Raw genomic sequence first — 24,846 nt, forward strand, 5'->3', positions numbered from 1 at the left:
GTCAAAGGCAGAAAAATGGGACCTAGAGAAAGCCTGTGTGCAGCAATGAAGACCCAACGCAGCTAAAAAAAAAAAAAAAAAAAAAAAAAAAAGAACTGGTCTTGTACAGTGCTTCCCTAACTCAGCTATCAAAAAGAAAAATGGGACCATCTGGGGTTCAACATAAACATCAATGACTGGTTCTTGTTCATTTAAAACACCATAGCAGGGCTTCCCTGGTGGCGCAGTGGTTGAGAATCTGCCTGCTAATGCAGGGGACACGGGTTCGAGCCCTGGTCTGGGAAGATCCCACATGCCGCAGAGCAGCTGGGCCCGTGAGCCACAATTACTGAGCCTGCGTGTCTGGAGCCTGTGCTCTCCAACAAGAGAGGCCGCAATAGTGAGAGGCCCGCGCACCACGATGAAGAGTGGCCTCCGCTTGCCACAACTAGAGAAAGCCCTCGCACAGAAACGAAGACCCAACACAGCCATAAATAAATAAATTAATTTTAAAAAAAACCATAGCAACGTTGTAAATCAACTATACTCCAATATAAAATAAAAATTAAATAAAAAAAATAATAAAACACTATAGGCCAAGTTATAGTGTTAACAGTGAGAGGGACCTCTCTCCCCTGAGGTTTCCCCTGAGCACACTGGAAAGGACGCCAGCAATCCAACTGGATGTCCCAAGCTAGTAAATATAATCCAAATGGAATATTAGGATAATAAGCAAGAAAAGTCCTCAGATTTAAAGAATAAACTAATCATTTTATTTTATTTACTGCATACTTTTGCATTTATGCCAACATTTTCATCTATATCATCTATTTTCTCAAAGGTTATAGTTTAAAGTACCAACTTGGAAAGTCAATCTATCACTTGTTGCCAGGTGTTCTATATGTATTTGGCTCATTTAATCCTCACAACAACCCTGGGAGTTAGGCATTATTATCATCTCCACTTTCCAGATGAAGAAACTAAAGCATCAAGAGATTTTGTGACTTTCCCAACTCACACACCACTCTGTGAGGAGCTAGGATTCAAATCCTAGCAGTCTGGCTCCATTGCTCTCAACTAAATGCTTACCTCTATATGGTTTTAGAAAAATATGCTCAAGCACATGAGTTGAAAATTTAAGGTTAATTGGTAGAAGCATATAGAGTATAATTTTCAAAACAATCGAAGAAAATAATCAAATAAAACTTGATCGATTCAGCAGAAGGCCAAAAAAAGGTGGGGGAGGGGAATCTTTCTCTCTGGCTGATAATTAACCACCGTCATAAACAACAGAGCAACTACCTACACCAGGAAGTTGGTGACAAACCTACTGCTTCAAAGGGTCATAGCTGTCCTTCACCCTAGAAAGGCAACAGTACCTAAGACATTAACTCTGCAAAAACACATGTGTGTGCAAAATCACAGATGTTATCTGTGTCTTCAGATTCAGACCCATTTTGTCATGGCTTTGGCATGAACTATTATTTCTAGGATTACACAAAGAAAAATAAACTCATGGCCTATATTGAAAGAGAAAGACCTCAAGAAAACAGCAAAAGGATTACAAGAATAGATGAAGAAAGTCATGGGGTGGAGAAACCAATGTTGGAGCTAGCAACAAAGAAGGATTAAACGCCTTGATTTGCTTCACTAGAGAGTAAACTGTATAAAAACGAAAAGGGGATGGATGGGATGGCAACAAAGAGAAAGGACAGTAAGTTTTAAAATGCATCCAACTAGTCCAAAACTGAACTTTGTCTTACCTAACAAACATGTCCTGCCCCGGAGCTCAAAGCTTCACCAGCTTCTCGGTCCCAAGCCAGAAGTTTGGAAGTCAGCACAGACTCCTTGCTCTTTCACCCTGTGTATCCAATAATGACCAAACCCAGCTGATTGACATCCTACTTATTTTCCAAACCATTCCGCCTTTCCATCTGTACCACCTGTGACCCGGGTCAGTCAGGATGTCATTAATCCTGCCTAGTCTGTTACAAGAGCTGTCTAACTGGTCTCCTTACTTCTGAATTTGTTCCTCTTCAATTCACCCCTTACCAACTCATCAAAGTTATTGTGGTCAAATACAATTCTGGTAACGCCACTCTTGGCCTAAACCCTTCGGCCGCTCCCCATCACCTACCAAATAAGCTTTCAGTTCAAGTCTCCGCCTCTTTTCTCCAGCCTCATTTCCCATTGCGATTCTTAGCATTCTCTAAAACTGTGGTGCTGTGCTCTTGCTGCACACCTGTCCGTACCCTTGTCACCCCAGCCTGAACTCCTAATCATTCCTCATGGTTCATCTCATGTTGTCCAAGAAGTCTTCCCTGCTGCCCAGCCACACTCAGTGCTCTGCAGTGCTTACTGTGATGCACTGAAATCATTTCTTTTCCTGTCTGCAGTACCACTAGACTGAGTTCTTTGAGGAAAGGGGTTGAAGCTTATTTATATTTGTATACTCCGAGTCTGGCATCCATTTGAAAAATATTTATTGAGGACCTGCTATGTGGCAGGCACCATTCCATGGGCTGGGGATACGGTGGTGAACAGGGCAGACAAGGCACCTGCATTTCATGGTGCAGACATTCTGCTTCTAAGAGACACAAAAGGCACACCTGTGGAATGAGCTGGATTCTATAGGTGCAAATAGAAAGTATTTTTTCTTTTCCATCTGTCCTAGACAAACTCCCTTTGCTGAATAACGTTTTCCCTGCCCCCACCTCTTAGATAATAAGTGGATAAATAAATGAATGCTCTCTTTGTTTTGACTTTTAAAATCCTAGCCCAGTGAAATGATCAGATCTTCAAACTAATTTAGAGCATCTCCCCTTCTCTAGGAGGGGTCTGACAAAGCCTTGACCAGTGAATCACTGCTGTTTCTTTCCACTCCAGACTTCCTCTCTAACACTCTGGGTGATACTGGGTGTGGTTAGAATGCTCTCAGCCATTCTGAAATCTGGGGAAGTTGAACTGGGGATATATTCAGTTTGGGTTCAATGGGATACATTTATATGATTTCCAGTTACTTCCATGTATAGTGAAATTATTGCTAGCTGTCCTGGTATAGGAATAGCTTCCTGGTAGGGAATACTCCTCCCTACCACTCACAGGGCTCACTGGCCCTGCAACATGAGACAAAGGTGCCAGGCCAGGGCTGGATAACAATATGAAAGTGTCCTACAGGAAATATTTTAACAACGGAGGAGAAACAAGTTTCAAATGTAAAGAGCTAGAAGCTAGTGTGTGGGAGACTTGTCTAGTTATTTGACTTGTATCATTGTAAGCAGAGGACTCATTGGAAAGCTCATTGGTCAGAAAGAAGTTTTCTCTTGGGCAGGAATGTACACAGTCAATGTCATATGAAGAGGTGATTGAAGAGCATGCAGCCAAAACACAGAAGAAAAAGTATTATTGAGATGTCTCAGGCAGTTCATTTTAAGAAAATATTATCTTGGGACTTCCCTGGTGGTGCAGTGGTTAAGACTCCGCGCTCCCAGTGCAGGGGGCCCGGGTTCGATCCCCGGTCAGGGAACTAGAATCCCACATGCATGCCGCAACTAAGTGTTCACATGCCACAACTAAGGAGCCCGCCTTCTGCAACTAAGTTCTGGCACAACCAAATAAAAATAAATATTAAAAAAAAGAAAATATTATCTTATTTTTCTGGATGTGTGACATTTGTGATATGTTTGTGATATATTTTTAAATTATATAACTTGTTTATTTTCTCTTCTTAAGTAAATATTTACTTTAATACCTCATTTTATTTGTAACTTTATGTTCTTCTTTTTAAAGAAGTACCAAATGTAGTAGAGCTTCAGGGTCCACAGAACTGCATCCAACCCTGAGCAGGGTATGTACGTCAGAAGCCCTCCAAGAAGTCTCTTTTAAAGAGGGGTTAGCCCCTCCCTCCCCACAACCATGGGAGGGGCACACATGCAGAGCATATTGACAATGATCTCTCCTGGGAAATCCTCCCTTGAGATCCCCCAAACTCTTTTATGGGTTATGGGTGGGTGATTGCTGTTGTAGGAAGAACCAACTTCTCCATCCCTTACTGTGCGTGGGGTCCTAGGAGTACTTGCTACCTCCTATACCATGCTTGGCCTTTGGAGTCTCTGCTAAAATTCTAAGTCAGAGCCCCTTTCTAACATTCTACAACATGAGTAAACAAACATGAATTTCAGATCTTGGGTAATGCTATTAGGAAACTTAAATGATAGAGATTAAGAATGGAGATTACTTTCCATGACCAGAACCTAAATGAGGAAAAGGAGCCACTATGAGAAGATCTGGGAGCAGAGAGAAGAACAAGTGCAAAGACCCTGAGGAGAAATACCTGGGTGTAATCAAGCGTCCAAAAGAAGGCCAGTACATCTAGCGTGTAATAATCAAGGGGATGAGTAGTCTGAGCTGGAGTCAAAGTCTGGCAGGAGCTAGATCATACGGGATTTTGTGAATTCTACAGAAATTTATTTTATTCTAAATAATGGGAAGTCATTGGACCCCTTTAGTAGGGATGTGATGTGCGCAGCTTTTTAATTTTATTTTTATTATCATTATGGTTGCTATGGGAAAGCAGATTGTAGTCAGGAAGGAGAAAAAGCAAGGAGGCTGGAAACTGTTCAGATGAATTGGATTAGGTGATCCAATCAAACCACTGAGGTTAAAAAAAAAAAAAGAAAGAAAAATCACTGTGGTGATACAGAACTAGCCTGAGACACATGGGTGCCCTAAGCAGGTAAATAATTCAGCACTCTTTCGGTCAGCAGGTAAATAAAACAGCCCCAAACTGGCTGTTTTCAGGGTTGGTGACAGTCAAGCCTTCAGACAACATTGCAGACCTTGGGATGCCACCCTGATTGCAGCCTTATGGGAGACTGTGAAGCAGAGGGCCTAGTTGAGCTGTGCCCAGAATGCTGACCTACAGAAGCAGTGTAACACATGTGTGTTGTTTTAAGCTGATAAATATTGGGATAAATTGTTACACAACTGGCAGGTAACTAATGTAGCTCTCAAGTGAAACTGATGCTCTTGATCTGAGGACCACACTGAGTAGCCAGGAAGTAAAGGAGAAGAATAAGTTCACTGAAGAAGGGCTAAAGTAGTCAACAGAAGGCACTGGGTCTGTGGTTTGAGAGTGTCTTGGCTACTGTTTGTCTCCCTGGCGCAATTACTACCAGCATAAAGAAACCAAATGTTTGCGTGCACGTCTTTCTTCACCTGTCCCAGAAGTTGCTAATGATTTGTAGGTTCTCTGAAGAAAGAAAATCATTGGGATAGGGAGTCAATAAAATTGGCAAATTCTCTTGAAAATTTACTTAGGATTAGAAAATTATAATTTTCTGTAAAGTTCATTACTGATGATTTCAGTTATCTTCACAGACTTGATTTTAAAAACCAATACCTTCATTTTAGGTATTGATTTTTAAAAAACTGCTACTGAATTTAAGAACTTGAAAGAAAAAGTCAAGGCCATTGTTTCTCTCTTAGAATGTTGTATTACCTAAGCCAGCCAATCAGATCTTCCAAGCGTGTGGTGGGATAAAAAGAAATACGTGCGTTATATTTTTAAGAATGTACAAAATTGTTCATAACATAGCAGCTCTATTCATCATAGTAAAAAAAAAAAACTGGGGGGGAAAGCAACATCTAACAACTGGAAAATGAAGAAACAAATTGTGGAATATTCATACAATGGAATACTATGCAGCAATAAAAAGAATGCACTACTGATATATAGAGCAACACAAATACATTTTTAAAACATTTTGTTGAGTGAAAGGAGCCAGACACAAAAAGATAGACACTGTATGATTCCATTTATATGAAGTACAAGAACAGGCAAAATTGTAGTAATACTAGAGACCTCTGAGTAGGGGGTATTGAATGGAAAGGCCACAATGGAACCTTCAGGCATGACAGAAATGTCTCACGTATAGATCTGGGTGGTGGCTATATGGATGTATATACATGTAAAATTCATTGAGCTGTAAGTTATACCTCAATTTTTTTTAATGGAAAAAAAAAGGAGGTAATGGGATAGAAGATCTGGTAAGATATCTGAGCTGCAAATGTAAATTTGAGATTTTTCTGCACAGAAAATATTTAATGTCATATGTCTGCACGAGATCAATTGAGAAGAGAGTTTAGATAGAGGAGAGACCCCCAGATTAAGCTCTAGGGAACCAGAGGTTGGGAAAAGGAAAATAAGTCAGCAAAATAGAGATCATGAATGAGAGAGAGAAGGAGGAGAAGAATAAGGTCTCAGAGAAAATGAAGAATGGAGTGGTCACCTGCATGAAACACTACTGAGAGCTAGAGATGAAGACCGAGAAGTTTCAGTACAAAAGAGACATCCAGCTGTCAGAATAGGCTCTGTCTAAGGTAGTCCAATTACCCTCCACTTCCAACTCTGACTCCACCACCCATGACCTCAACACACAGCCCTTAAGTCCTGAGAGCTTCTGATTTAAAGAACAATCATAGCTTTTAAAAAGTCTGGGGCTTCCCTGGTGGCGCAGTGGTTGAGAATCTGCCTGCCAATGCAGGGGACACGGGTTCGAGCCTTGGTCTGGGAAGATCCCACATGCCGCGGAGCAACTGGGCCCGTGAGCCACAATTACTGAGCCTGCGCATCTGGAGCCTGTGCTCCGCAACAAGAGAGGCCGCGATAGTGAAAGGCCCGCGCACCGCGATGAAGAGCGGCCCCCGCTTGCCGCAACTAGAGAAAGTCCTCGCACAGAAACGAAGACCCAACACAGCCATAAATAAACAAAAATAAATAAATGTTTAAAAAAATGAAATGCTTAAAAAAAAAAAAAAAAAGAATAGGGCTTCCCTGGTGGCGCAGTGGTTGAGAGTCTGCCTGCCAATGCAGGGGACACGGGTTCGAGCCCTGGTCTGGGAAGATCCCACATGCCGCGGAGCAACTAAGCCCGTGAGCCACAATTGCTGAGCCTGCGCGTCTGGAGCCTGTGCTCCGCAGCAAGAGAGGCCGCGATAGTGAGAGGCCCGCGCACCGCGATGAGGAGTGGCCCCCGCTTGCCACAACTAGAGAAAGCTCTCGCATAGAGGCGAAGACCCAACACAGCCATAAATAAATAAATAAACTAATTTAAAAAAAAAAAAAAAAAGAATAGGCAATTTAGATCAATTTTCCTAGAGGACAACTGGAAAAGCCAGATAAAATATTTTAAAATATCTGTTTTAAAGCATATGAGAGCAAATAAGGCCATGAAGAATTACACGCCAAGATTCAGGAGAAAACAGAAAGATGGAAATCTAGGTAGCTGAGTTCAGTATTTGGGGCTCTGCCAATCTTCCAATTTCAGAAGGTGCAGCTGAGAAGCTGGACAGAGCTTTGTACAGACTTATGGGGTTGGGGAACATGATTTACGGCAAATCCTCAGGCTTTGGGTTGGGACGCAACAGGTCACACTAGAGGAGTAGGTTAAATAGGCCCTCATAAGCACTAAAGCCCAATTCTGAATTATCTCAATTTTGGAACAGATTAAGTTGTTCTGAGATTGATAGTGTTCCTAGCCATCTGTCAGAAGCAAACATGAATTCTCTCTTGAGGGAAAGGGCACTATTTTAGGCTTCAAATTATCTCTATAATTTTTCATAGACAATGACCACATTTCAAAAAAAAATAGCCAGGCATAAAAGGAGACAAGTTGATATATTCGAAAATCAAGGGGAAAAAAAAAAAAAAGACCCAAAGGGGAACCAGCAAGTGGAGTTATCAGATATAGATGTTAAAATAGCAATTCTTAATATGTTCAAAGAAAAAAGAAAACTTTGGTGCAGAGCACTGAAAACTAAAAGAAATAAATGGGAATTATAGAACTAAAACAAACAAACAACCCCCCCCCCAAAACCCCAGAAACTAAGAACTCAGTAAATATGTTTAACAGCAGATTGTTAAAACAGGACCAAAGAAAAAGTACCACCTATCTAAAAAAACTGATAATTGAACCATGTTAAAATTAAGACCTTCTGTTCATCAAAATATATTAAAGTGAAAAGACAAGCCAAAATGAGTTCATGTACAAAGGAAATATATTCAGAATGTATAAAGAACTACTCCAAATAAGAAAAAGACAACCTAATAGAGAATGGGCAAAAGACTTGAATGAGCACTTCACACAACAGGATATCCAAATGACTAACAAACATAAATGGTGCATAAATTTAAACATATAACAGACCAAGAGCTTTTGGTTTTAAAAACTCTTTCCTGCATATTTCTGAAGGATGTAAATAGTATACATCATAATTAAATTTTTTAAAATACTTTTAAGATTAAAGCAAGTAAGATGTTGGAAGAACATACACCTATCTATTAAAAGTAGTTACCTTTAGAAGGGGAGGATTTTTCATTTTTTATATTACATATTTCTGCATTAAAAAAAGTTACTATAATTTTATTTTTGTTTCTAATGGATAACATTCACATGGTTCAAAAAGCAATACATTATAATGCATACACTGAGAAGTCCCTCACCCTGTCTCTGTCTTCCCCTCCACCCCACAGGAAATCATGATTATTCGTTTCTTATGTATCTTTCCAGAATTTATGTGGAAACAAGAAAGGATCATAGAATCTTATTCTCCTTTCCTACACAAAAGGCATATCTTACTTACTTGCGAAGTAAAAAGCCCAGATAGGTACCTGGGCTTTTTACTTAACAAGATATCCTAGAGATCTTTCCTTATCAGTACATAGGGAACTTCCTCATTCTTTCTCACAGCTGCATAATGCTCCACTGTATATATGTACTATTTATTTATGGCTGCATTGGGTCTTTGCTGCTGCCCGTGGGCTTTCTCTAGTTGTGGCGAGCGGTGGCTTCTCTTGTTGCAGAGCACAGGCTCTAGGCTCGCAGGCTCAGTAGTTGTGGCGCATGGGCTTAGTTGCTCCACGGCTTGTGGGATCTTCCCGGACCAAGGATCGAACCCCTGTCCCCTGCGTTGGCAGGCGGATTCTTAACCACTGAGCCACCAGGGAAGTCCCTGTATTACTGTTTTCAAAACCAGTCCTCTGATGGATATTTGAGTAGTTTCCAACCTTTTGCTAATTACAATAAACAACTTCATATGTCATTTCATATGGAAGCAAGTGTATCTATAGGAACAATTCCCCAAAGTGGGATTGTTGGAGCAAATTGTTTGATAACCACGAAGGGTTGCGACATTCTTCTCTCCCATCTGCACTGTGAGGCAGCGCTCGTTTCCCCATATACCCCTACAGAGTACAGTATATCGCCAAATGTTTCAATGTTTGCCAATCCAATGAGTGAAAAATAGTATCTCAGTGTAATTTGCCTTCTCTTATCACAACTGATGCTAAGCATCTTTTTGTATGTTTAAAGCGTATTTGTAATTATTTTTCTGGTAAGTCTTTGTTTTCCAGTCCTTTGCCTATTTTTCTAGTGGGCCGTTGAACGTAAATTGTTAGATATTTTACAAGGCGTACTTTGTATTTGGGAAAAAAATGATTTAAGAAGGAAAAAAAGATGTTAAAACTTCAGTCATAAAAACGAATATACCACCAGCCTTTCTGCCACGAGCCTGGAATCCGGCCAAGGTGGCGGTGGGGACGGGAATCCTCAAGGAGTCTGACCACTGCGACAGGCGCCAGACCCGACGACGCATGCTCGGAAAAGTCTCGCCTGAATCCGTACATCTGTTGCGCATGCTCCCCTGCTTCCAACACAAAATCTGTGTGCGCATGCTCCTAAACCTGCCTTCCTGGGATATTTCCCACAAAGAACTGAAGGCGTTTGCTGCTACGGATTGCTGGCGCTACAAGTCTAGCGTGCTCCCCTGCTGTCAGAAAATGTCCCGAAGCACCATCCCTGATTTGAAGAAGGAATTCCACTACAAAACCAGGCTTCTTCCTGTGGCTCTTAAACAAACAAACAAAAACCCCACTGCATTACGTCAGCGGGTATTCATCACCGCCCCTCTCTAAACAGTGTCTACAGCGAGTCTTTCAAATTGATGCTTTATATTGAGGAGGAAGTAGATGATAAATGACTTTCAAGCGTGTCAGGAGCCTAATAGTAAGCTATATACTTTTTAATGTTGCATAGGCTGCGACAGAGAGAGAGAGAGGCTCCTAGACAGAAAAGGCCGGGGGCGGGGGGAAGAATCTATTATTCAAGGAGAAAAAGACGCTCTGACTTTCCCCGTTTGGTTGACGCGATGGAGAATTAAACCTTACCGAAGGATACCATCGACTCCAAAAAGAATGCTGCACCAGTCACGTTTCTGCATTTTGTGAGGCTTTTTGAAAGCTCTAGAGGTAATGCCCAGGGTTTTTAAACTGAATCCTGGAAAGGCGGTTCTGGATGCCTGAGGACTGTTTTCCCCAATAAGAAGCTGTAATGTTGGCTCCACTCTCCCCTCACCGCAAAACATCTTGTGTTCAATACCTGGTTATATGTGGCCTAAAGAGAGAAGTTTGTTTAGGGACCAGTGAATTTTTTGTTAGTGAGTCCTGCCAAACTTTACCTTAATATTTTAAATTTCCCTTTCTAAATAATAGTTTGAAATGTCAGATAGTACCTGCTAAGAAGAGGGTGAGATAGCGATGGCTGAGCCAAATGTTTCTTCAAAACACGCAGTTTTTCCTACCATTTCAGAAGCTGCCAATGCCTGGTGAGATACTTCATCAAAGCTCTAATGGGCCAGCTTATTTCAGAAAATGGACCAGAGCCATGGCTGCATAAATGCAGCTTTGCACAACTATGGCGCTCGTGCTTGGAGCCAGTTGGATCAGGAGACCTGTCCCTAAACTAATGTATCCCGTGTCCTGGTCTTTATTAATAAAGTTAGTTATAAAATAGGTGCACTGTGTTCGACCACTGTGAGAGTAAGTTCTTTAATAGCAACTTTGGGTCAGATTTCTGCATTAGAATTTCTTTTTATCTTTTCCTGAAGCTTATAACTACTTCTTACTCTTGATGTTTATTTGGATTTAGCAATGTGGATATTGTTGATGGCCTTTGTAAAAGTATTTTCAATGGCATTGTGGGGTCAGAGGTGCAATTAGGGTGGATTTTAAGAGAGAATAGGAGTCAGTAGAAAAAGCATGTGTATACCAGTGGTCTTTAAACTAGGACACACAAAGACTTTCCAAGGGACTAATTTTCAGGTCTTCAATTTCATATAAACTCTTTTCTAAAATTGCATTTTCCTAAAAACACTCTTCTTGAGAGCAGGCCTGTGTTGTGGGCACAGGTTCCCCTTTCCCACTTCAGCTTCCACAGTCACTCTTTTCCCTTTTTCCAAAAGAAAGGCATACATCTCCTCCTTGTATGACAATGGCATGTTGCCCCAGGGTGCAAAATGTCCAGGGATGACAAGCAGAGGGACAATTCACAACATTGACATTGAGTTGAGAAAGCAGTAACTCCAATAAATTATTTTGAATGTTGGGTGTTTTCATATTCTTTCAACAAAATTGAAGAAGATGATAATGTGATAATAGTACACAGAGTCATTTGGGGCATTAATTTAGGAGTCCAAAGAAATGACTGATATTGCTGCAACAGATTTTCTTCTATTTCTGTCTACTTACTAATGTGAACAAGTTTCTTATCACATAAAAATGAAAAATTGGAATTTAATTGATGCTGAGCCCCATCATTCTGAGCAGTAAGCTATCATCAAAGATATAAGCCAATCAGGGAATTCTCTGGCAGTCCAGTGGTTAGGACTCCGCGCTTTCGCTTTCACTGCCAAGGGCCTGGGTTTGATCCCTGGTTGGGGAACTAAAATCCTGCAAGCCATGCAACCAGAAAAAAAAAAGAGAGAGAGAGAGAGAGAAATATAAGCCAATCAAAAAAATCTACTCATTTCACTTAAGATAGCATTTCCAATAAAATTTTACTTCAATGTGATTTTGATCTGTTATGTTTTAATAATTACAACAAATTCACAAGACACTTTAACTTTTAGAGACTTCTGGTCACAGGAAAAATGTAAACATTTTAATTTCATATACTTTTTTTTCAAAAAAGTATGATAGGGCTTCCCTGGTGGTGCAGTGGTTAAGAATCCGCCTGCCAAGGCAGGGGACAAGGGTTTGAGCCCTGGTCCGGGAAGATCCCACATGCCGCAGAGCAACTCAGTCCGAGAGCCACAGCTACTGAGCCTGAGCTCTAGAGCCCACAAGCCACAACTATTGAAGCCCGCGCACCTAGAGCCTGTGCTCTGCAACAACAGAAGCCACTGCAATGAGAAGCCCTCGTACCTCAACGAAGAGTAGCCCCCACTCGCCGCAACTAGAGAAAGTCCCCGTGCAGCAACGAAGACCCAACACAGCCAAAAATAAATAAATAAAATAAACTTTAAAAAAAAAAAAAAAAGTATGATAGGTAATCAATAGAAGACTTTGAAGCATAAGATATGTTACATTAGGATAAAATTCTATGAAGAAAGTGAATTAGAACTAGGAGTTAAACTTAAAAAAAGGAATGATAAAAAAAAAAAAACAAAAAAAAAAACAAAACAAAAAAAAGGAATGATGTAAAATTTGTGCGCTAAAGACGAGCTTTTTAAATTGTTTTTGGTTTTCTAGTGAATGATGAATATCATGTTTAGATTTACTGATATATTTTAAAGACTGATGTGGCAGTGTTAAAACACCAATATTTACAATATTCTGGAAATTACAGCCTTTGCAACTATATAAACAATGTGAAAAAATTTAAAAGTTAAACTAATAACGTGCCAAGGGGGTACATAGCTTTACAAAATTCTTCTAGGGTGTTGTAAGCAAAAAACTTTGAAGACCACTACTGAGGAAAAATTCTTTCAGGTTTTGCTGTGAGGGGGAATGGAGAAATGGGATAGTGGCTGAAGGGTAAATACTGGGTCAAGAGGAATGATATAAAGTATGAGATGAGGCATGTTTTGAAGCTGATGGGAGTGGAGGGGAGGAAAAATTCTTCTCTACCCTCTTAGGGTCTCCAGGTGGGCTTCAGAATTAAGCTAACATTAGGACAGATGAGCAGGAGAAAGGTATACAAGTTGTATTAAATTTTTACATGTACATGGGGCCTTTACAAGAGACTGAAGGCCTGAAGAATTGACTAGATTAGAAAGCTTTTATACCTTTTAGATGAAGACACCATAAACTTGTGAAGAAATGACAAGATAAAGGGGTTTGGGCTGGTGCAGTAAATTAAAGGAAAGTGGCTTCGAGATATATTGGGGCAGGGCAAAACAGATGAGTTATTTTAGTAAGTTTGTTTGTAGAGATCTATTTCAGCATTGATTCCCAGTCTATGGTGATAAAAGTTTTCTTCTCTTCCTGGTACAGGGAGGACACCTTTCTCATGCGAAATTTTATGGTGTTTTTTAGGTAGAAAAAAGGAGGCCAGAGAGCCCTTCCTGCATCTGCTGTTTCTTAAGTGCCCTTGGCTCAAAATAACCAATATGCCAAAGTGACATATTTTGGGGTGGTATGTCCTGATAGAGCTGATGTAGGAGAGGGGAGTGAAGTTCTAGGCCAGTGAGAGCCAAAGGGATCCAGGGTAGAAGCAGAGTGATTGGTCAATTTTGATACAGGAGGCAAGGAGAAGGAGGCTGGAAGTATAGGTAAATGATAGATATGGTGGAAGGAGATGAGATAGTCTCCCTTTTTTTTTTCAATAAAAAATGGAATGAGATGGGGCATCAGCTGAGAGGTGTGGGTGTTGTGAGAAGTGAGTGTTTAGGAGATGTTGAGAAGTAGGAGACAGACCACATTATATATAAGTATAATCTTATCTGAAATCTACATTTACAACCTAGATAGATGTCCAAATGTGTTTGGTAGTCTGTGGAAAAACATATGCTTTTGCTTTATGGAAGGGAACTTGTGATCTATCACTCAAGGAATTCTTATCAAGAGAGAAAACATTAAAATTAAAATTTTTTTCCTATTATCCAACCCCATATAAATACTATCACAGTTTTCACTCATATTTCCAACATTTTGAAATCCCCTTACAAATCTCAAAAAGTCCTTAACGTTTGATATATATTGTCACCTCTGACTCTGAAAGACTATGCTGGAATACTAGAGGATCGTCACTGCCTTTTTTTTGGATATTTTCACACGTTTTATGTCAACTTGAGAAAAAATACGGCAGTCATATAAGTCAAATAATGATAAAAGTCCGTGTTATACCAGAAGTGAATACGGAAGAAATTTTTATTTTAAAACTCTGCTAAGGGCTTCCCTGGTGGCGCAGTGGTTAAGAATCCCCCTGCCAGTGCAGGGGACATGGGTTCGAGCCCTGGTCTGGGAGGATCCCACATGCCGCGGAGCAACTAAGCCCGTGTGCCACAACTACTGAGCCTGTGCTCTAGAGCCCATGCACCACAACTACTGAGCCGGCGCGCCTAGAGCCTATGCTCCACAACAAGAGACACCACTGCAATGAGAAGCCTGCACACTGCAACGAAGAGTAGCCCCCGCTCGCCGCAACCAGAGAAAGCCCGCATACAGCAACGAAGACCCAACGCAGCCAAAAATAAATAAAATAAATAAATTTTTTAAAAAAGTTAAATAAACTTGAGTAATTTCTTGATTTCACATGGTACTTGTTTATTAGCAAAGAAAAGGATCCTCTGCTATTTATTTTCAGAATTGATTGATTTCACAAGGGAGAACGTAATGGTGGCCCATATAAGGATGATATCAGAGCAGGGCAACAGGGATAACTCTATGGTAGCAGGTAATGGCAACCCATTGTGAGGAGAGCATTGGAGAGAGGGGCAGGGGCAGGGGCAGGAGACTGGCTCATACAGAGAATTCAACACATAATAAAAAATATTTCAGGGACTTCCCTGGTGGTCCAGTAGGTAAGACTCCACACTCCCAATGCAGGGGGTCCAGGTTTAATCCCTGGTCAGGGAACTAGATCCTGCAGGCATGTCACAACTAAGAGTCTGCATGCCTCAACTAAGAAGTCCACATGCCGCAACTAAGAAGCCCATGTGCCACAACTAAGAAGCCCACATGCCACAACTAAGAGTCTGCATGCTGCAACTAAAAGATCCCGCATGCCACAGCGAAGATCCCGCATGCCGCAACTAAGACCCAGTGCAGCCAAAATAAATAAAATATTTTAAAATATATATATATTTCAGATAATGGTAGCCAGATTTCTCACTGACTGACAAGGAAGAAACAAAAACAAAAAGGGAGAAAATTAGATGAATCCCGTGGTACTGACCTGGGTTTGGAGTTATCAATGTGAAATAATAGTTTACAATACAGGTGGATAGTTACAGAAATAAATATAGAAGGAAGGTATATACTTATACTTCCTAGGTCTGACCACAGAGTGGGACTGGAAGCAGAAATATCCCAGTAGAGTGTATCTAGGACCTAGATGTTGGTTTCTAAATAACATCGTCACTAAAAGGAACCAGTGTTCCTTGAATAAATAGCTGATTCCAGAGAGGAATAGGGAAAATACAAGTTGAGCTTGGAACATCTTATTGTGCTGAGAAGTATGGAAGTGATAAAAATAAATGATGGAGAGATGCCAAGAGGACTCAGGATCCGGCTTGAAGGGGCTCCCACTGGCCAAGTCTGGGATAATTTGAGCATCGAACCAATGATATATATATCTATATTTAACCCCACTTCTGGTACATTCTAGCAGAGTCACCACAGGCATTTAATCACCTTGAACCTCATTATATTTCTTTTTTTAAAAAAAATAAATTTATTTATTTTATTTATTTATTTTTGGCTGTGTTGGGTCTTCGTTGCTGCGCACGGGCTTTCTCTAATTGCGGAGAGTGGGGGCTACTCTTCTTTGTGGTGTGCGGGCTTCTCATTGTGGTGTCCTCTCTTGTTGCCGAGCACGGGCTCTAGGCACATGGGCTTCAGTAGTTGCAGCATGTAGGCTCAGTAGTTGTGGCGCATGGGCTTAGTTGCTCCGCGGCATGTGGGATCTTCCCAGACCAGGGCTCGAACCCGTGTCCCCTGCATTAGCAGGCAGACTCCTAACCACTGCGCCACCAGGGAAGCCCGAACCAATGATATTTATATATTATAACTCATTGAATTAAATAGAATCCATGATATAAACAAATGAATAAAATAGGGGGAGAAGAGACAGCTTTTTCTTATAGTAAGAGAGAAATACAAAAATACCATTTGGCAACTATCACAGTAGTAACTGAAGAAAGAATCATCAATAGGTGCTAACACTAGTAGATAAAAATGTGATGAGGAACTAAGTATTTGTATAGTTTCATAGTATCTCCACACAAAATACTTATTAATTACAAAGAAGAAAAATAACTTCACAATGGAGAAAGTTAGAAGACATCATCTTAATCAAGTGATCAAATTTAACACCACCAACAATGTACAAATTGGCACTGTGTATCACTCAATAGGATATGAGTGTTCATCGGACAAATCCAAACTGAGGGACAGTCTATGAAAATACTATGTCTTATAATCTTCAAAAATGTCAAGGGCGTGAAACTCAGAGACTCAGGAACTGTCCCAGATTGAAACAGTCTGGAGAGACATGACGATTAAGTACAAGGCACGAACCCAGATTGGATCCTTTATAGGCAATATAAAGAATATAATTGGCAGAATATAATTGACAGAATATAAAGAATATAATCGACATCATCAAAAAATCTACAAACAATAAATGCTGGAGAGGGTGTGGTGAAAAGGGAACTCTCCTACACTGCTGGTGGGAATGTAAATTGGTACAGCCACTATCGAGAACAGTATGGGGATTCCTTAAAAAACTAAAAATAGAGCTACCATATGATCCAGCAATACCACTCCTGGGCATATATCCAGAGAAAACCATAATTTGAAAAGATACCTGTACCCCAACGTTCATTGCAGCACTATCTACAATAGCCAAGACATGGAAGAAACCTAAACGTCCATTGACGGATGAATGGATAAAGAAGATGTGGTACATATATACAATGGAATATTACTCAGCCATAAAAAAAGAACAAAATAATGCCATTTGCAGCAACATGGATGGACCCAGAGATTGTCATACTGAGTAAAGTAAGTCAGGCAAAGACAAATACCGTATGATATCGCTTATATGTGAAATAGAAAAGAATGGTACAAATGAACCTATTTACAAAACAGAAATAGAGTCACAGATGTAGGAAACAAACTTATGGTTACCAAGTGGGAAGGGGGGTGGTGGGGAAGGGATAAACTGGGAGACTGAGATTGACATAGACACACTACTATATATAAAATAGATAACTAATAAGAACCTACTGTATAGCACAGGGAACTCGACTCAGTACTCTGTAATGACCTATATGGGAATAGAATCTAAAAAAAAGTAGATATATGTATAACTGATTCACTTTGCTGTACAGAAGAAACTAACACAACATTGTAAATCAACTATACGCCAATAAAAATCAATTTTATAAAAAAGAATATAATTGGGACAATTCACAAAACTTGAATGTGGTCTTTGGGTATACATGGGAATTCTCTGTACTATTCTTAAAACTTTTCTGTAAGTTCAGAATTACTTCAAAATAAACTGTTTTTTTAAAAAAAGATTAATTCAATTGGTTTCAGAAATCACTTCAAAAAAATTAATTCATTCATTCATTTTTGGCTGCGTTGGGTCTTTGTTGCTGTGTGCAGGCTTTCTCTACTTGTGGCGAGAAGGGGCTACTCTTCCTTGCAGTGCGAGGGCTTCTTATTGCGGTGGCTTCTCTTGTTGCAGAGCACGGGCTCTAGGCGCATGGGCTTCAGTAGTTGTGGCACATGGGCTCAGTAGTGGTGGCTCGCAGGCTCTAGAGCGCAGGCTCAGTAGCTGTGGTGCATGGGCTTAGTTGCTCTGTGGCATGTGGGATCTTCCCAGACCAGGGCATGAACCTGTGTCCCCTGCATTGGCAGGCGGATTCTTAACCACTGCGCCACCAGGGAAGCCAGAAATCACTTTTAAAAAATATATTTACTATCTTGGCCAGAATTCCTTAGAACTCTTTTTTTTTTTTTCCCCCTAGAATTCTTTTGGCTCTGTTAGGATGCATTTGCTTGCAAGTAACAGGAAATCTAACTCAACTGTCTGAAACAATAAAAAAAAAAAAAAATGTTCTCACAAAATGTTCTGGGGTAGTTTAGCCAAAGTGTTAATCACCAGCCCCAGATTTTCATTAAATTGTTCCCCTCTTCCGTCTCTCAGCATAGCAGCTTTGTCCTCCTCTCTTGGCTCTCTCTCCTCATGACTGCAATACGGTTTCAGCAACTCCAAGCTTAATGTTCTGACATTACAACATCCAAAGGCCTGAAAGGGAAGAAGAGTACATCCCTTACTCATGCCTATTTTTAAACATCAGGGAAAATTTCCCAGAAGCGCTACAACAGACTTTCCCTCACCTCCCATTATCCATAATCACATGCTCCTGCTTAAATGAACCACTGGCAAGGGAATCTGAATCACCATTACTAGGCTGAACTAATCAAAATTCACCTTCTGGGGCTAGTAAAGGGTCAGCTTCCTTTACAAGCATTTTACCACTTAATACCTGAACAAAATTGGAATTCTATTAGCAAAGAAAGAAGGGAATGGCTGCTGGGTAAGCAACCAACATGATCTTCCACAAAACACTCCTTAATGTGATTGAATAATCTTTAAAGATTTCTTTAGATAGCTCTGTTTTCCAGTGTATAGGAAAGTTAAAAGAATATATGTTATATTTAGTGGATTAATGAATTTACTTCACCACATTCAGGGATTTGATTTTTATAAATCCAATTATAACCAGTTCAAACCTCCACTCACAGTCCCCTCACTCCTTTGAATCACATCCATCCCACTGCTGGCTTCCCTGGACACATAATTCATTTATCTAGTCACTGGCTTCCTCTCAACCTCAGCAGTCACTGAGATGGAGTCACATCTTCATCTGATCACCGTCTGTGTGGCCCAGTAGAGACCAAGGTATAGCTTGAATGGAGTAGGAAAGAAGGGTGAGCGATGAACAAAGGGATTGTAGGGACGACCCTGCCCCCTTCCCACATACGTTGATTCTAAAAGTGGAAAACCAAACAACAATGTTTACATTACTATGATTGTGTAAATACTGTTCACTGAAGAGCCAAAGACTTTTTTCTCTGATTGTACTTTCTTCTCTGGTTCCAGTGCATGACTGAAAGAAGGTCCTCTTCATGTCTCTCCTCTGTTGGGTCCCTTGTTTTTTGGGTAACCACACCTTCTTTTCCTTTTGTTGGTGTATTACATACACAAATAACCTCCTGAGACAGTATGTATGGAAGGTAAACTTCCTGAGTCATTGATTAACTAAAGATCTCTCCACTCTGCTCTCATACCTGATAGTTTAGGCACAGAATTCAAGATTCAAAGCATTTTCTATTGTCTTCTTTGCCTTGCTCCATTGTCCTCTACTTTCCCATGTTGCTCTTGAGAATACAATGTCATTTCAATTCCCTGTAATTTGACTATGGCTTGGTTTTTTCCCTCTGCAGAAGGTTTTAGAGTCTTCTCTTTATCTGTGGCATTGTGAATTTCACTACGATATAGATACACCTTGTTTTTTCATTCTTTTTTTTTTGGGGGGGGCATCACTTACTTTTACTTTTTATTGTAAAAAGCACATACAAGAATTTTAAGAAATGATTAATATAAGACAAATCAGAACCATGGTTGAGTTATTAAACCCCTTTTTGTATACATACACTAAAATTCCAAAAGTAGAATATCATTAAATATGAGAAATATGGTAGCACTATCATATATACACAGCTCACACAGAGATCTGTCTGGGTCATCTCTGAATCTTTTATGTACATGTCATTGATACAAAAAGCCTGCAATTGAACTTCTACTCTCCAGTTGTCCTTTTCCTGATATATATGGTTAAATATTTAAGGAACTTTAGAGATATAAAGAAAATGCATTGAATGCTAAGAGCTCTATGTGCTTTACTCTGAACAATTGTGCACTGTACCTTGGGAAAAAACTTTTGTAGTCCATTCCTAGCTAAGGTAGTGGAAGACTCTTCTAGTTCCTTTTTAGTCAGTTTATTTTTTTCCTAGTCAGTTATTTGAGGGCAAAGTACAAAAATAGCTTGGGAACCGAATCCCATTTTTACATTGTTAAGTTCATTATAAAATGCCAATCAATTTTTAAAAGTCACTAAAAGGACACTTTCTGTAGCAAAAAAGGGCTAAGTTCAAGTTTTTGTTGTTTGACAAAGACACAATAATGCAATACATACGTCATATAATCATTACAGCCTAAAGTGAAGTGTATGCAGTTTAGGGAAAAACAACTTTGCAATTATTTGTTTCTCGTCTCTGTCCCAAACAATGAGGAGAATCTCTTGTCATTTTATCTATGTACTTCTTTTTTAAACCTTAGTTTATATGCTGAAGGTTTACTAATCTATTTATATTCAAAACATGTAATGGCACTTTTCTAGACACAGTGGCTTCTCAGTGGTTTAGCTGAGTTCTTCTGCATACAATGAGTTGACTTCTAGGTAGCTGACAACTCCTGGGTGGGGCTCTCTCCTAGATTGTTTGTTTCAGTGTGAATGACAAGAAGCTGGGCACAATTCTACCAGATGCCCCAATCCAAGTCTGCTCTTCTATTTTAATTTCTCATTTCAGCCAGTGGCTCTTCCAAGAAAAAATCTTGAGATTATCCTCAATTTTCCACCCCTGTCCTACCATTTCATAACTCAATTTCCAAGTTTTGTTGATTTTATTTCCTAAACAGCTCTTGACTCTCATGCTTCCTATTTCATCCCCACTTAATCATTTTATGTGTCAATTTGGCTACGTTATAGTACCCAGTGAATCTATAATTGAGACAGGAAGGAAGAGGGCAGGGCACAACCATTAAGAACAGGATACCACGAAAACCGGTTAGAACCTACTAGGCCCAAGATGGCAGAAGATTCGACTGCCAATAGACCTTGAGCCTCATTATACACTCATTGTAATATATTAGCATACGCTAAAGGACACACCCACAGGTGCCATGACAGTTCTGAGGCCGACCATAAAAGGCCAAAAGTGGGTGGTGCCCCAATTCCTGGAAATCACCATTCCTTCTCCAAGATAGTTAGAATATTCCTGCCACTTGTTAACCTGTGAAATTACCCAGTCCATAAAAACTAATCATCTGCACACCTTGAGGCCGCTCTCACCTTCTGAGATGGCCCAAACTCTGTGAAGTGTGTTATCTCTCTAAATAAACCTGCTTTCACTTTACAATGGCCTGCTCTTGAATTCTTTTCTGCATGAAATGAAGGACCCTCACTTGGTGGCTGGTCCCAGGGACTCACTCAAGACCTGGGACAAGACCATCCTCTGGTGCTCCATTTTTTCCTACAACATAATGATTTCAAAATAAAGTTTTTAAAAATAAAAACTATATAAAGAGTTATGCTAAAAGAAGCCTAGCTTCTCCAACCCTAACCCCTCTATCTCATTCCTGCTGCCCATAGATAACCAGTTTTGTTATTTTTTGGTTGATTTCTGTTTCTTTTTGCAAAAATAAATAAATGTGTTTGTTGTTGAACTAATATGGATATATTGCTAAGCAAAATAGTGAATATATATATATATTTTTAAATAAATTTTATTTATTTATTTTTGGCTGCATTGGGTCTTTGTTGCTGTGCGTGGGCTTTCTCTAGTTGCGGCGAGCGGGGGCTACTCTTTGTTGCAGTGTGCGGGCTTCTCATTGCGGTGGCTTCTCTTGTTGCGGAGCACGGGCTCTAGGCGTGAAGGCTTCAGTAATTGTGGCTCACGGGCTTAGTTGCTCTGCGGCATGTGGGATCTTCCCAGACCAGGGCTCGAACCCATGTCCCCTGCATTGGCAGGGAAGCCCCGCCTATTTGGATTTTATTCAAATGAAAGGAAAACTTCTATTGTGTTTGAGCCATTTGGGGATTTGCAGTTAGAATTACCTTAAACCAGAATTTAGTGTGTAATAAATTCAGCATCTCAAACTAGTGGAGGAAAGAATTCTATCCAATGTGTGTTTATTGATACCTTGGAAACTGGGTAGTCATCTGAAGAAAAATAAAGTTGCATCCATAGTTCACACATTATACCATGAAAACTTTCAAATGAATCAAATACTTAAATGGGAAAAATAAAACCATACAAGTTCTAGAAGGAAACATGGAGAATTTCTTTATAGCCTTTAAATGTGAAAGACCTTTCTACATGTGACTCAAAATCTAAAGTCATGAAAGATTAGATTGGTAAATTTGAGTAGCTAAACATAAAAACTCTGAATGGCCAAAAGACACCATTTACCAAGTAAAAGTACAAATGATAAACAGGAAACTTCTTCACTTTGTTTCCTCAGCCTTAAGGGTGGTGGCTATACCTGCAATTACTCTAGTACCTCAATGTCCTCTTTCATTTTTTAAATCCTCCATTGCCTGTTTAATCAATTTCTTTTTTTTTTTTTTGGCAGAGCGGCTTGTGGGATCTTACTTCCCAGACCAGGGATCAAACCCGTGCCCCCTGCAGTGGAAGTGTGGAGTCCTAACCACTGGACAACCAGTGAAGTCCCTAACCAATTTCTAATATTAACACCCATCTATTGAAACACCTAGTATGGTTTCCGTTTCCTGGCATGCAATCTTTTTATAGTCTTTAATTTTTAAAAAAATTATTTATTTATTTATTTATGGCTGTGTTGGGTCTTCGTTTCTGTGCGAGGGCTTTCTCTAGTTGTGGCAAGCGGGGGCCACTCTTCATCGTGGTGCGTGGGCCTCTCACTATCGCAGCCTCTCTTGTTGCAGAGCACAGGCTCCAGACGCGCAGGCTCAGTAATTGTGGCTCACGGGCCCAGTTGCTCCGCAGCATGTGGGATCTTCCCAGACCAGGGCTCGAACCCCTGTCCCCTGCATTGGCAGGCAGATTCTCAACCACTGCGCCACCAGGGAAGCCCTAGAGTCTTTAATTTTTAAACCAGGTAAACTATTTTTAAAAAACAAGGGACTTCCCTGGTGGCGCAGTGGTTAAGAATTCCCCTGCCAATGCAGGGAATACAGGTTCGAGCCCTGGTCTGGGAAGATCCCACAGGCTGCGGAGCAACTAAGTCCATGCGCCACAACTACTGAGCCTGCGCTCTAGAGCTCACGAGCCACAACTACTGAGTCCACATGCCACAACTACTGAAGCCCGCGTGCCTAGAGCCCGTGCTCCGCAACGAGAAGCCACTGCAATAAGAAGCCCGTGCACCGCAATGAAGAGTAGCCCCCGCTCACTGCAACTAAAGAAAGCCCGCGCCCAGCAACGAAGACCCAACAGAGCCAAAAATAAATAAATAAATAAATAATTTGTTTTAAAAAAAAGAAAAAAATACAACAAGGTAGTTGGCCTTAATCAGATATAAAGGCCTTTAGAAAGCCATAGTAGGGACTTCCCCAGTGGCACAGTGGTTAACAATCCACCTGCCAATGCAGGGGACATGGGTTCGACCCCTAGTCCAGGAAGATCCCACATGCTGTGGAGCAACTAAGCCCATGTGCCACAACTACTGAGCCCGTGCACCACAACAAAAGAAGCCACCGCAATGAGAAGCATGTGCACCGCAACGAAGAGTAGCCCCGGCTCGCTGCAACTAGAGAAAGCCTGCGTGCAGCAACAAACGCAGCCAAAAAGAAATTAAAAAAAAAAAAAAGTTAAAAAAAGAAAGCTGTAGTAATTAAGACAGTGTAGTTCTAGCACAGGATTAGACAAAGACCAATGGAACAAACTAAGGATCCCAGAAAAGCTTATGCATAAATGGAAACATGATACTACATGACAGGCAGCATTATAAGTCAGGGAAGAAAGTATGAATGAAGCTGAAATCATTTTATATTTAAATGGAAAAAAATAAGAATCAGATCCTGGGACTTCACTGGTGGTGCAGTGGTTAAGACTCTGTGCTCCCAATGGATCAACTAGGGTTCAATCCCTGGTTGGGGAACTGGATCCCACATGCATGCCACAACTAAAGGAAACTGCCTGCTGCAACTAAGGAGCCCATGTGCCACAACAAAGGAGCCTGTGAGACGCAACTAAGGAGCCTGCAAGCCACAACTAAGACCTGGCGCAACCAAATAAATAAAATAAATAAATATTAAAAAAAGAAAAAAGAATCAGATCCCCACTTTGTATCACACACGAAGTCAATACCAGATAGATTAAAGTTCTAAGTGTGAAAAGGCAAAACTTTAAAACTTTTTAAAAACTTTTAAATTTATTTTTGGCTGTGTTGGGTCTTCGTTGCTGCACACGGGCTTTCTCTAGTTGCGGCGAGCGGGGGCTACTCTTCATTGCGGTGCACGGGCTTCTCATTGCAGTGGCTTCTCTTGTTGCAGAGCACGGGCTCTAGGTGCACGGGCTTCAGTAGTTGCAGCACAGGGGCTCAGTAGTTGTGGCTCGCAGGCTCTAGAGCGCAGGCTCAGTAGTTGTGGCGCATGGGCATACTTGCTCCGCGGCATGTGGGATCTTCTTGGACAAGGGCTCGAACCCGTGTCCCCTGCATTGGCAGGCGGATTCTTAACCACTGCACCAACTGGGAAGTCCCAAAATTTAAAAACTTTTGAAAGTAAATATTGGTGTAAATATTTGAATAAGAAAGGATTTCTTGGGCTTCCTTGGTGGCGCAGTGGTTGGGAATCTGCCTGCCAATGCAGGGGACAAGGGTTCGAGCCCTGGTCCGGGAAGATCCCACATGCCACGGAGCAACTAGGCCCGTGGCCACAACTACTGAGCCTGTGTGCCACAACTACTGAAGCCCGCGCACCTGGAGCCCGTGCTCCGCAACAGGAGAGGCCTCGACAATGAGAAGCCCG

General features: G+C 40.8%; 1 protein-coding gene across 1 annotated transcript in view; it reads right to left on the minus strand.

Moving 5' to 3' along the window:
- LOC309612443 (uncharacterized protein C2orf74) overlaps positions 1-9,670 on the minus strand; it is a 26,948-nt gene extending 17,278 nt beyond the window's left edge. Inside the window, exon 1 of the mRNA XM_082358345.1 lies at positions 9,528-9,670. Coding sequence (XP_082214471.1) covers positions 9,528-9,664 — 137 coding nt within the window. The 5' untranslated portion in view covers positions 9,665-9,670. The remainder of the gene's footprint in view (positions 1-9,527) is intronic.
- Between the last annotated feature and the right edge of the window lie 15,176 nt (positions 9,671-24,846).

Source organism: Balaenoptera borealis (assembly GCF_965194805.1).
Source record: "Balaenoptera borealis genome assembly, chromosome: 15".
Lineage (NCBI taxonomy): Eukaryota > Metazoa > Chordata > Mammalia > Artiodactyla > Balaenopteridae > Balaenoptera > Balaenoptera borealis.